Source organism: Carassius carassius, chromosome 38, assembly GCF_963082965.1.
Source record: "Carassius carassius chromosome 38, fCarCar2.1, whole genome shotgun sequence".
NCBI classification, from domain to species: domain Eukaryota; kingdom Metazoa; phylum Chordata; class Actinopteri; order Cypriniformes; family Cyprinidae; genus Carassius; species Carassius carassius.
The window spans coordinates 14,264,179-14,277,988 of NC_081792.1; the positions used below are offsets into that span (position 1 = coordinate 14,264,179).

At 36.1% G+C, this 13,810-nt stretch overlaps 1 protein-coding gene across 1 annotated transcript in view; it reads left to right on the forward strand.

Moving 5' to 3' along the window:
• LOC132119389 (inactive N-acetylated-alpha-linked acidic dipeptidase-like protein 2) overlaps positions 1 to 13,810 on the forward strand; it is a 306,226-nt gene that overhangs the window by 237,931 nt on the left and 54,485 nt on the right. Inside the window, exon 10 of the mRNA XM_059529291.1 lies at positions 4,275 to 4,418. Coding sequence (XP_059385274.1) covers positions 4,275 to 4,418 — 144 coding nt within the window. The remainder of the gene's footprint in view (positions 1 to 4,274; positions 4,419 to 13,810) is intronic.

Sequence of the window (13,810 nt, forward strand, 5' to 3'; positions counted from 1 at the left end):
CAGTTGATCTTGTTACAATGGGAAAAAACGACAACTGCCGGGTATATTAGGGCAGAGAAATCTACCGTGGTAGTGATGCAAATATTTTGATTGTCATCAAGCCTTGACATTGATGGCAATACCCAGTCCCATTCATTACAACAAAGGCACTCGGTTTCTGTCGGCATAGGTTGGCATGTTCCACATTTACACCACCAGTCCGTGTTCATTCTGATTCTCCCTTCGACATCAATCTGTTCGGCATCTTGTCTTACAGCTTCCAAAGTTTGTAACTCCTCGTCTGTGTATTCTGGCTCAAAACTATATGGTTCTGGATCTTGGTTTGATACACAGTAAAGTTCCTCTGAGTCTGACAATTCCTCAAAGTCAGCCATGATCACGAGTCACGTCTAGCTAGTTAGTCACATTTGTTTTGTTTACGGAACCATCAACAGGGCGTCTCGTGTGCTGCGCTAATCACTCCGCCCAAGTAGCCACTCCGCCCAAGTAACGTTAGCTGTGCTCCTACGCCTAGTGAGAATATAGTTCCCAGTATTTATACGATTAAAAATGGTCTCGGTCTCCTATAGCCTTGTTATTTGTACACGCTGTGACTATACAGATCACAACATGTAAATAGTAGTGGTGTAACGATTCACTCGTATTCTCGAAGCATCAATTACAAACCCTGTCGATTCATATGCATCGATCTTGAAACATGATTTTTGAATCGTGAATCACCGATCTTGGACCGTAATCAGTTCAAAATGCTAAGAATCGAATGAATCGCGATTTCTATAGCGATTCAATGCTTTCAAAATGTATACACATTAAATTACTACACGCACAAATTAATGGAGACCTTGAAGAGTGTTCGTGAATCGTGCCTCTTATCTGTCCTTCACGCGCTCCACTGTTTACCGACTGAGACTGTCACAGGATTGCGCTCGCGCTCCGTTCGTCTTTGACGCAGCTGACGTGTGATCTATAGGACTCGTGGCCAGAAAGTAGTTTTACTTTTCTGTAGCTTGTCAATGGCTCTCTGCATCTTACCGACGGAGTTACCGGAGCCGTCGACAGCTGTATTTATTGCATGGACGGAGCAGAAATGTAAGTGTCTAAATCATACGCACAGATCCATTGAATGATAAATGTTTCCACAGCATTAACAACGACCTTGAAATAAGAGCGCGAGATTTATCTGATAATCAGATGCATGAAAGTAGCGTTTGTTTCATTAGCAAACAGTCATCTGGCACGTTTTCTCTCAGAATCATTTGCTGATGGAGAGGAAAAGTTAAATAGAGATGAAGACGTTTTCACACTAAAAGAGAAGCGATCTCGCTCTCATAGACTATATCTGCAGCTAAACTGAATAAAAGCAGAATGAACTGATGAAACTAAAAAAAACCCACAAACAATTTATGAATGATGCAGTGCTAATTTACATTTATTACAGTACAGAAACTATGAAGTATATTTTCTACCTTATTCTGTGTAGAAAATTTAAATAATTGCTAATTAAATGTAGCCTAGTATATAAAACAATCATAAAAATGCCATTAGGAAAAAAATATTGATTACAAATGATTGATTATTGTCCAGCAGTGTATTTGATTTATTACAGCTAATTAAAAGTAATTAAAAAAGAAGATAATTCCTTGTAAAAAAAAAATTAATAATAATAATTATTATTATTATATAGGCTACATACATAAAATGATTGTATTTGACATTTCTGTCACTTCTGAAATTATGGCTACGCCCCTGGTGTGACAAAATGTTAGCTTATACATAATACTCTTTAAGCTCTTTTTTAAAAACTTGGCTTACATACATTTTTACGTATGCCATGTCGCATCATAAACTAGCATTTAACAATGGACAAAAGGTTTTTTTTTTTTAACCTATGGTTCTCTAACCATAAATGCTAATTTGCCCCCTGACTAAGCATTTAAAGAATTTAGTAGAAGCATTTAAATAGTCCCATGAATGCACTTAAAGAATGCAGAATCGAATCGTTATAATCGAATCGAATCGATTTAATTGTGAATCGAATCTAATTGAATCGTTCTAAATTTGCAAAAATCGTTCTTGAATCGAATCGAAAACCTATGAATCGTAATCGAATCGAATCGCTGCCTTGACAAAGATTCACAGCCCTAGTAAATAGGAAAATGTTTGCATTATTTTGTCACTTATTGGGATTACTATGCTACCATTATCCATTTACATCCAGTCTTTGTGCTAAGCTAGGCTAGCGGTGGGTGTGTCAAATAACACTTACAGAACGCACAGAAATGAAAAAGGTATGTATGGACTTATCTAACTCTGGGGGATACTGTGAATAAGCTAAAGTCCCAAAAAGTCAGAGTGTTCCTTTAAAAAAAATGGTAAAACAGTACCTATACATCACCACATGTTGTTTGGGAGAGTTTCAAGAAAAAATTCTGCTAGCTCATCCAAAAACAAACTCCAGCATATACATTTATCAGACATGACTGGAACTTCAAATGGGACTGGCTTCTATGATCAGATGAAACTAAAAAATTAGCTTTTTAGCAGCAAACACTCAAGATGGGTTTGGTCAAAACAGGGATAAAAAGTACCCCATGTGTACAATGAAATTTACAGCTGTATTTTTAATATCATGAGCCTATATTTCTGCTGGAGGTCCTGGACATCTTGTTCAGACAAATGGCATCTTTGATTGTATCCAGGGGTGGACTGGGACCAAAAAGTGGCCCTGGACTTTCTGGCCCACAGCAGCCCACCACATCATAACGCACCCACCCCTGTTTTGATGTCATTTATTAATTTAATATTTAAGTAAACAGTTTGGGGATTTTAAGCAATAGGGCAACTGATCCTCCATTGTAAACAAAAAAACCTGCGTGCAGCAGCTGTACATGCTCATCATGACACAAACATTCTCCTAGAACTCACACTTTGTATTCAGTTAACAGATCTATATGAATCATGCATGAAATAGAAGTTTATAAACTCAAACAATAGCTTTATGTGCTTTACAGATGAATTTGAAGTCTTTATTCATTCGAGATGTCCAATAATATGGAAGCATATGGGTTATTCAATTTGGGATGTAATATTCAAAATGACAATGCAATATGTAAAATGACAATGCATTTCTGTATTTACATTTACATTTTCCAATACATTTGTGCAACGTTTGGTGCAAAATGAAAATGAAAATTAAATTACATAATTTACATAATAACATAATAAATAAAAGATCAAAAGGATTAACAATGCAGATTAATTTTCACAGCCTTCTTTGATTATATTTGATTATATTTACCAAGGGTGCTGATATTTTTGGCCATGACTGTGTGTGTGTGTGTGTGTGTGTGTATATATACAGTATATATAGTTATATAAAGTTTTTTTTAATGTTTATTTTAGTCTACTGTGTGCTATGTATGTGTATTTTGTGTGAAGTTATAGAATGTGAAACAAGTATTTTTTTTATTGAGTATACTTTGTTAGCTGTGCAGACACAGCCGTGTGCGAGACGGAGCAGGCAAAAAAAATAAAAAATAAATATCCTGCTTTATGTTTGTTTTTCAGGGCCTGTCTGATATTAATTACTCTGATGACTGTTTTTGGTCACAGTTGATTGTAAACACAGCAATCTATATTTCATTTTATTTTCTTGCATTATGCTTCAAACAGTGACTGTATAATTTTGCATTGACTTTGGCCCTGCCAGTCATCATTTGCACTTTTTTGAGGTTTGCATAGTGCATGTATATGCTGAGAAACAGTAATTTGTTCATTTATTAATCATCATTTATTATCATCAGTTATTAAACAGCAGAGAGACAGTTTCAACCAAAATAGATTAATCCAAAACCATCACTCAATGAGAAATTAATAGCAGTTTAGGCAGGGCTTTTGTGATGTGCATTATGTGCAGCTACAAATGAGATTTGCTCTTTCGTGAACACCATATTTACATGCATTAATACACACATTTCATGCACATCACATATAAAAAAATAAAAAAAACACATGCCACAAGGAAAACACTTTTCATTATTGACTTTTCATATTCGTCTGTCAACATATCTCTCACAGACAGAAAATTTTAATAAAGGTCCCTTACTGCAATACATTCTTACATACTGTATCAATACTGTATCTGTAAAGATCATTGTAGAAGGTCTAATCAAGTTATTCTGTTTACTAGAGAGAAGCACTTTGACTAGAATAACTGTTGTATATTGATGTATATTTTCACAAATTATCATCATCCATGTGTGTTTATCTTTCAGAGACATTCGAAGAGCTGCAGAGGTGGTGGTTGTCCTGGTCCAAATATCAGCTCACTGCAGACACCTGGAGATTTGAGCTTTTTCTCCAATCAGCTTGCTGTCCCCACAGTGGAGTTCACATACTCAGAGCTCCCTAAAACAGAGGTACATGAACATACTGTACTCATGCATATGTGTGCAATTTAAGCATGTCGATACACCAATCATTTATTAAATTCACTGTAAGCGCAAAATGTTAACAATGAACAGCCACAGATACTGATACAGTACTGTCCACAGATGGGGGAAAAATGTTTTCAAGAGGCAGACACGTAATAGCCTAATGGAAAACATATGCATCACATACTTAACAATATGTGTGTGTGTTGTCCTAAATAGGATCATATTCAATCTAACTATGTCAACGTATGGAAGTCAGCTAGCCATTTATAATTTTTCCAAAATACCATGCTTTTTCATTATTTTCATTATTTTTAATTGTTTTTTAATTTTTTTTGTGCTAGTGGTTTCGATAAAAAAGTTAATCAAATGCAAAAAAACTAGAGAGAGAGAGATATGAATTTAAAAATCAAACACATATATATGGATGGATCAAAAATAACATACATACATATATAAATATAGATTTGGATATTTGTATACATATGCAAATATCACTAACTATGATATCCTTGCTTTTAACTTAAGAGATCCAGTCTAATTTTACCCAATTAGACTGCTGTGTGAATATACAATTCAATGAGGATTGACTCAGGGACCTGGAGTTTGCATGCTTTCCCAGAAAACCTGTAAAAGGAGTGTGCACTCGCTGTGACCCTAATGCTTTCATACACTTTAATGTGGATTCTCTGACAGTCACATCTTACTGTCACACATTATGATACTGTTTTCTGATGTATAAAATTATCTTCTATGTTCCTCCATCACACAGTCATATGGTCAAACAATGTTGTGTTTCTTCTTAAATGACATTGAGCAATGAGCTCTCTATAAATTCAACAACAACAAAAAAAAACTCATAAACCCAATGTAGGACTGTAAGAGTTAAACATTTCACACACAGAGTGACTGTTTTCCTCTTTACTCATTCTGTACAGTATATATTTAAGCCTTTCTCTCACGCTGTGACACTTTTTTTGAATGCTGACTTGTACATCTGTCTCATCCGGCACACATGCCTGGCTAAGCATTTGCAGTGCAATGCTGGTGTGCCTTAAACTGTGAGTGTAACCTTTTTCTGGCCTTCAAGCCATCAGGCTAAATTAGTGCTGGGGGTGGCTGGTGTGTTTGGGAATAACACGGTCTGTGCTGTGACATCCAGCTCCCAGCATCCCTGCTTCTGTTCTCTGCCACGTTCCTCCGCCCCAGGAGCTGTCGCTTTCCCAGCTAACAAAATCAAAATGACAGACTTGGGCCTTCATATGCTAACCATACTTGCAGTGCTTCTCACCCCTTTGGATTTATTTTTTTGTCACTATTTACTTTATTATATATATATATGGATAGTTGAGTAGAGCATTTGTGAAATTTACTTGATATACCAGTGCCTTGTTTTGATTGAACATCAGTTGAAGCCAGACCAAGCAGTGCAAGGGAACTAAACTAAACAGTACATTCAAGCAGAAATGACCAATTCCATGAATTAAATGTTTTTACAAATCCCTTTGATTAACCTCCTCTGGTCTTGGGCACTGGAGACATAGTCTAACGCAGAGTGACAGATCAGGGAGTCTGTCTCCACCCATGCTAATGTAACTCCCTCTCCAGATGGCTTTCATGGCTTGTTTCTGCCTCCAGCCCCGTGGCTAAGGGTCAGACCTAATCGCTAACTCGAGAAATTGGCCTGACCGTGCAAAAATCTGTCACCAGTTGTTTACCAAGAGCCTTCCTCACCCAGAGTTACCATCCGGCTCTTGTTCTGGAAAGTCAGAGGTTTGTTGGCTATGTACAGACAGCATGTTCAAGTTTTTTGGCCCAAGGTGCTGTATTAGTGTCTGCACAACTAATCTAATTAGCAGAAGCAGCAGCTGAATGTGGTAGATCCATAGGTTTCAAAATCATATGGCAGTTCCTTTTGCTAACTAGCTTCCTCCTCACAACTGACACTATGCTAGGCTTGTCTTAGCCTGCACAAGCCTACCAACTAGTTTCTGCGATTGATGGCAACAATGGAAAAAAAATATTGGGTGTAACAGGCACATGCAGTTATGTAAGATATAGTAAGGTCTCATCAACATGTCCTGTGTATACAAGAGAGGATGCAATAAATTAGTATCTTTATTATCTAGTGTCTAAGATCAAGTCTTTTCTAGTGAACATTTCATTATTTCTTTTTAGAGACTTAAAATTGGTTTTGTGAGGTTTGATAGAGATTATAAATTGCAAAGGAGACATAATTCATTAATACTACATTGAGAAAAATGAAAGAAATAAGACCAACGAGAGAACAACAATAGTATACAAGTGCCATGACAAGTCTCATTTAGTCTAACGTTGTTCACATAGCTAGTTTTTTTTTATTTTATTTTTTTATTATTATTATTATAGTGTAAGGGAAACAGGTCAATTTAGTTCAAAGGAAATCATTTAAGATTTTAAAGGGAATTTGAACAGAATCACTGTTTCACGGCTGATCACTGAGACGCCCTGCGATTCACTGAACGAGCCGTTTAACATCAAATCTGCGCTGGATATTAAAAGTATAGTGAAAACACTATCAATTAGCACAGTAACAAGATCGGCAGTTTAAGACATTAACTTGTAAGCACAAAACACAAGATACTTCTCTTTTCAATATGAATAAGGCTTTATTAGATAAATTGGATAAAGACATATAAACTAATCTAACAAATAAACGCACGTACTCACACATTCACACAAGTTGCAGGAAGATCGAAAGTTAGGGAAAGATGAGTTTAAGAGAATGGAAATGTGGAATCCCAAGTTTACAGCAATACGTTAATTGCATAGACATGAACAACCATCAACCACTTAATTAACCCTTGCATTGAGTTCCTCAATGAGGTTAAAATTATATTAGGTACACCAGTAAAGGTCAGAGTCTGGAGGTAAAGTTACTTGCGTCTCCAGTGTAAAGGCAGTCCCCTTTGTTGTCGTTGAAAGGGGGTTTTCCGATGTCGCTGATTGGCTGGAAGTTCAGTAGTTGCTGAAGTGACGTCTTGGGAAGCCCGTGGTTGGGCGTTGGCTGACGATGCAGAGTTGTGTGGGCTGGTTGATGTTGAACGGGCAGTCGAGATCAGACTCGGAGACCGGCGTTACAAAACTTAACTCAGAACACAAAACTCTCAAACGGAAAGGAAAAGAAGTAAAGTTTTACGAGACTAGGTGGTGTTTCTTCTCATCACAGCTAACAGTGATGACTAAAAGCCTGGCTAAAAGCTAAAGCCAGGAAGCAAAGCTACAAGCTAAAAGCATACTAAAAGCTGGCATGACTGATAGCAAAAGCAAAGCTAAAGCTAAAAGCAAAATTTTATGGTGTCCTAAGTATTTAAACGGGCCTGTTGGCCACACCTCAAATGTTGTCTTGACCAATCAGATATTGTCTTGGCTCGGGGGTATCATAAATCATATGTTATCTTATCAAGCACGTGGTCCGAATTTTCTCGCTCTTGCAGGGTATAATTTTGGACATGATTCCTATAACAAGAATATGATACATTTGACAAATAACTGATGGTCATGACTGTTTCAAGCAAGCAGATTCAAACACTTACACACTAAACATGAATATGTATCCTTAACCTATCCAATAGTTATTAAAAAGACATACACAATAAGTGATTATAACATGATAGTCAAATGTGTGGGTTACATAAAAATGAATATGGAGTGAAGCGATGGACTGATATTCATTTATAAGTCTTTTTGAGTTCATTTTGGTCAATATATACAGTACAGACCAAAAGTTTGGACACACCTCATTCAAAGAGTTTTCTTTATTTTCATGACTATGAAAATTGTAGATTCACACTGAAGGCATCAAAAATATGAATTAACACATGTGGAATTATATATGGAATTATATACATAACAAAAAAGTGTGAAACAACTGAAAATATGTCATATTCTAGGTTCTCCAAAGTAGCCACCTTTTGCTTTGATTACTGCTTTGCACACTCTTGGCATTCTCTTGATGAGCTTCAAGAGGTAGTCACCTGAAATGGTCTTCCAACAGTCTTGAAGGAGTTCCCCGAGATGCTTAGCACTTGTTGGCCCTTTTGCCTTCTGTCTGCGGTCCAGCTCACCCCTAAACCATCTCGATTGGGTTCAGGTCCGGTGACTGTGGAGGCCAAGTCATCTGGCGCAGCACCCCATCACTCTCCTTCTTGGTCAAATAGCCCTTGATGCCTTCAGTGTGACTCTACAATTTTCATAGTCATGAAAATAAAGAAAACTCTTTAAATGAGAAGGTGTGTCCAAACTTTTGGTCTGTACTTTATGTAGAAAAGACAGTTTCTGTGCCCTTCTCTTGACCAAGATTTCTTTGGAGACCAGAGGTTAAAAGCCCCCCCTTAGGAATTTCAGTCTGGTTCTGCTGGGGGAAGTCAATCCAAAAGATCTTGTGTAGTACTCTCATGGGTTTACATGTGATGTGCGGCTTTGCATCTCAATTACTTGCCCCAAATTTGACAATCTCTTCTCCGAATTGAAATTGTCAATATTTGTTGTAATAATTGGTGTTAATGTCGAAAGCTGTTCTGTGAAAGAGTTGGTTGGTTGGTTGGTTAACTTGTTTCTGACTTGTGGCACTAGAACTGATTTATGACCTCCGGTTGCCTTCCTGAGGAATTTGGCTCATGTTTCAAACACAGTCCTGATCAACTCTTTTATTTGTCTGATTCGGGTCAGATCTGCTACAATAGTATGGAATATAACACAAGAGAATTGAACTAGTACATCTCTAATAGAGCTGTGTACTTTTCCGAGACACTTCATTAAAAGTGAAACACTACTTTAAATGCTTTAAGTGAATTTAGGCATCACACAATTATAAACTAGAGTATAAAAAGTTTATATTTAAAATCTAAGACTTACTAAAGATTACTTTTACAGTGTAAATAACTTATTTACAGGTTTTTTGGGGTTTTTTTGTGAGATGACGATATAAGTTAAAAGTTAATGTAAGGGTACATTTTAAATGTCTTTGTGATGTCAAATGAATGCTGTTCTTTCTATTCATCAAACGTATCAGTTTCCACAGATCAAATATAAAAAGCAGCACAACTGTTTTCTACATTGATAATAAAACAAAAATTTTCTTGAGCAGTAAATCGGCGTATTAAAATGATTTCTGAAGACTCATGCGAAACTGAAGATTGAAGAAGTAATGATGCTAAAAATTCAGTTTTGCATCAGAAATAAATCACATTTTAAAAATGTTTTCAAATAGAAAACAATTATTTAAAAAATAGTATATATATATATGTATATATATATATATATGTATATCACAACATTTATATTTTTACTGTATTGTTTATCAAATAAATGCAGTATTTGTGAGCACAAGAGACTTTCAAATAATTCTCTGGATAGAGTGAAAAGACCAACTCCTGTCTGCATTTCAACCAGGGACAAGGCCAGAAATGTTTAAGTGGGTGGCCAAAGTGTATCATATTAAAACTGCATATCAAATTGCCAACAGAAAATACAGCACACAAATTAAATACACAATACTACTAAAGCATTGAAAATTTTATTTTAATTTCAACATTTACTAATACATTATTAACATTAAAAGTTGTATCTGTTAACCGTACCTGAGCTAACGAAAAGTTGAATTTGTATTAACTAATGTCAACAAAGATTAATTAATACTGTACCAAATTTATTTCTCATTGTTAATGTCAGTTAAGGCATTTCCCAAACGTTAACTAAAGTTTACTGTGTGTAAAGCATTACCTTAGATGACGGGGCTTCACAGATGTCAAGTGTCTCAGTTCGTGTTCAAAGGAGAGTAAATATCGAGGACCATAGAAATGAGCGCAGCTGCAAATATGCAGTTCGTTGTGGAGAAGAGTAGCTATCTAGCACAATGTTTATTTGTTTTCTTTTCACAAAGAACGCATCTATTTAGCAGATCAAACACTATACTTATGCTTTAAACACGTTTGGCTCAGAAGTTTCTAATCGTAAAAATCCATCACCCGCTGGTCTGGTTTCATTTGTAGGCGGTCCGGATTCAGTGCTGGGACTTACATTCAAGTTGGGAAATCCTTTTAAATACTGAATGAGGTTTGTTGAGGTTGTCAAAATCAACTGTCAAATTTAACACTATTTTCAAACACGCTTGTCCTAAAACATAATTGTGGGTGGGAATAACAGAAACTGACCAATCATATATGAAGTTATAGTGAAACTATAGATTTAGAATTATTATCTTTTTATAAATAACATTCATCTGGAAAATTACCAGCTGCTCACTTCGCCACTGATTTTAACTCTGGTGACTGGAGATTTATTTCTTTATTTTACTGCCTGTCCTAATTTTTCCCCAATATTTCAACTCTGGTGACTGGAGATTTCTTTTTTTAATTTACTGCCTGTCCTCATTTTTCCCCAAGGTCTTGTCTTCATGGATGAGTACTCAGATCAGTGCAGTCTTTTCAATAATGCTACAGTTTTCTCTTCTGAAAATGCTTTTCAATCATTTTCTCCAATTATTAATATTATTTAAGGGTTTGTATTTTTTTTTTTTTTTGTTCAATTGTGACTATTTTGCTGAAAGGATGGCAGTGATCTGCTGGTGCTGTCAGCAAAAGCATATAAACAGGACAGTGAAGTTTGTAAGGCTTTCATTTGAGAGGTTTAAGTTTCAGTCCTTGATTCAGTTTACTATAGAAATAAAGATGACTTGATTTATTGTTGAGAGAAAATAAAGTACATAACTTTGTTTGGCAAATAAATATGTTGAATGTGTCACACTGAAAGTTGGAAGTTGTCCTTCAAAAACTTACTCAGCATAACTACACAGATCTCAGGTTAACTCTGCCTTTGCATATCCAGTGTAGTCTGGGTCATCCTGTGCATAATAAATTACACACATTCATTTTTGTATATTTGAATAGGCACAGCTGCAAATCATTTAACCAGCATCTGTCAAACATCGTTCTGTTAACGTGCAGATGTCCTGCTCCTTTGAGATGGCTGGCAATGAAATTAACCACATGTTCAGTCGCTAGTGTCTGGAACAATAAAGTTGCATCCTCCATCTCAAGTGTCTGGGCTGATTTAAAAGTGTCTGTCAATCTGTGAGTGATCGAAAAAAAAGAAAAATCCACTTATCCGTGATGCAGCAGTATGTAAATTGCACTTAGAAAAGGCTTTTGTTAACTCCAAACCAAAAAAGTATAATAAATAATATAAAATAAAACTAGAGAAATCACCAGTTTACGTTTTAAGATTTGTTGTGTTGTTGACTTTCAAGAAAAATAATGTTTATATCCCAATAAAACAGCTCATAAGATGAACATTATAAACTACATAGACATCATATATATATATGTGTGTGTATATCAAATTTATTATTGATGTTTTCTGGGGTTTGTATGTGTTGTCAAATCTGTTCCAACCAGTCTTTAGAAATCAGAACAAGAACAGGATGAGATTAACTGAATTTTATGTAATTATATTTTTTCAATTACTGAATCAAAAAAAAATTATATCTTAATACAATGAAATAAACATACGAATATACTATTCTATTGATCAAAGTATTCAGTAGCATTTGCACTTGATATATGGGGCCTTATTTTAATGATCGAAATGCAAAGTGTAAAGCGCACGGCACAGGTGCTTTAGACCAGGCTTGAGTTGGTCTATGGCGCAGTCTATTTTCAGCTCCTTAAAATAGTAATGCGCCAGAACACACCTCTTTTTTAGACCAGCACGCCCATGGGCGCACAAATGAGCGCAAATGCATTTGATAATTAAATGACGTGGCGCTGGATGGGAAAATGCGAACAGCGCCGGACTGAAACTAGCATACACACTTGAGCTGCGCCTTGCGTCGCATTGCACTAAGTGTATTATAGGGCCCTTTATGTTTAGTAAAATGCATATGAACCACAATTTACAAATAGGAATTTGCAGCTTTTTCTTATAAAGTATTGCTTGTAGTGCTTTAACACATTAACATCATATTATCAGAAATCAAATGTCCCACTCTGACTTATTTGATAATGACACTCTGTTTCATCTCTTCCAATAGAAAATCATTTGAAATGCTACACTCACACTATTGATCATATAATAAACTGTGAATAGTTCGGATCAGTTAATGATTTCAATTTATTTGTCTGTTTTCAGTTTTATCGCTTGTGTAAAACGTTGAAGCACCAACGCAGCACATCTTCCATGAAGATGGGTAAAATGAAAGTGAGCTGATTTATTTCAGGATTCTTCACACCCACATTCACAACTCCTGGGTCGAACAAGCTTTTAATTAATTATGATTAATTCATATTTATAAGAGGCAAATCTAATTTCAACAGCGTTTAGATGATAAGACCAAAATAACTGTATTGCAAAGTTACACAGTGTTGAAAAGTATTAAGAATCAGCTATTAAATGTGTATATTTATGAAGCTAATAAATGATGTTCTGAGTTCTTGTCAATTTGAAAAAAAAAAAATTATATATATATATATATTTTTTTTTTCGACTGGCTTCAGCTTGCTTTTAGTTTCAGTGTACCAAGCCTGTGACAAACAAAACAAGTAGCGCTTTTCCTCATGAAATAGGGATGTTTCATCAGTTATCCTTCCCTCAAGGCGTTGCCAGATCCTCCATTTATCCTCCTTTGCTGTGAAAAGCACACACAAACAGATGCATCTGGCAGCAGGAAATGCTCGGTTTGCCTGCAGTAATTTGATTGACTTTTTTGGTTTCGGTTGCAATAGTATTTTCAATCACAACAGATTAGTCTTTTCATTCTCATTGCTCAGTTGGTTCATTTGCGTTCAAAACTGAATTAATTTCTGCATGAGTATACTGGGGAATTAGCTGTACAATAACTGACATTTCTAGTGTGTCCTCTACAGTGAAATCCTTCCATCACCTGAGCTTCCTCAGAGGTTCATGGCTGATTAAGTCAGTGATAGATGTGCGAAACCGCAGCTGAGATCGTCCTCTGTCAACCCTGAGCCTGTCTTATTATCACTCGCTCATTGTCAATGAATATTCATATTGCTCCCTGCCAACAATAGACCATTAGTTCTGGTTACTGGGAGATGATGGCACACTAAATATCTCTGAACGCTTTCAGAGAGACTGTCCCACACATCAGGGCTGGGCTTTTCAGAGCAGGCAGATATCCAGCCACATGCTGATTACTACATTCAAAGCCTCATTTTCCAGCATACATAAACAGCGTGTGTACTGCTTGCCGTGACTGTGAGACTGTGATTATTTCTTTCTGCTCCTGCTTTGACAAACAAGTCCTCTCCCTGTTTCTGTCTTACAAACGCACATGAGTATGCACGTTTTGGTTGCTGGTTACATCTTCATGATCATTT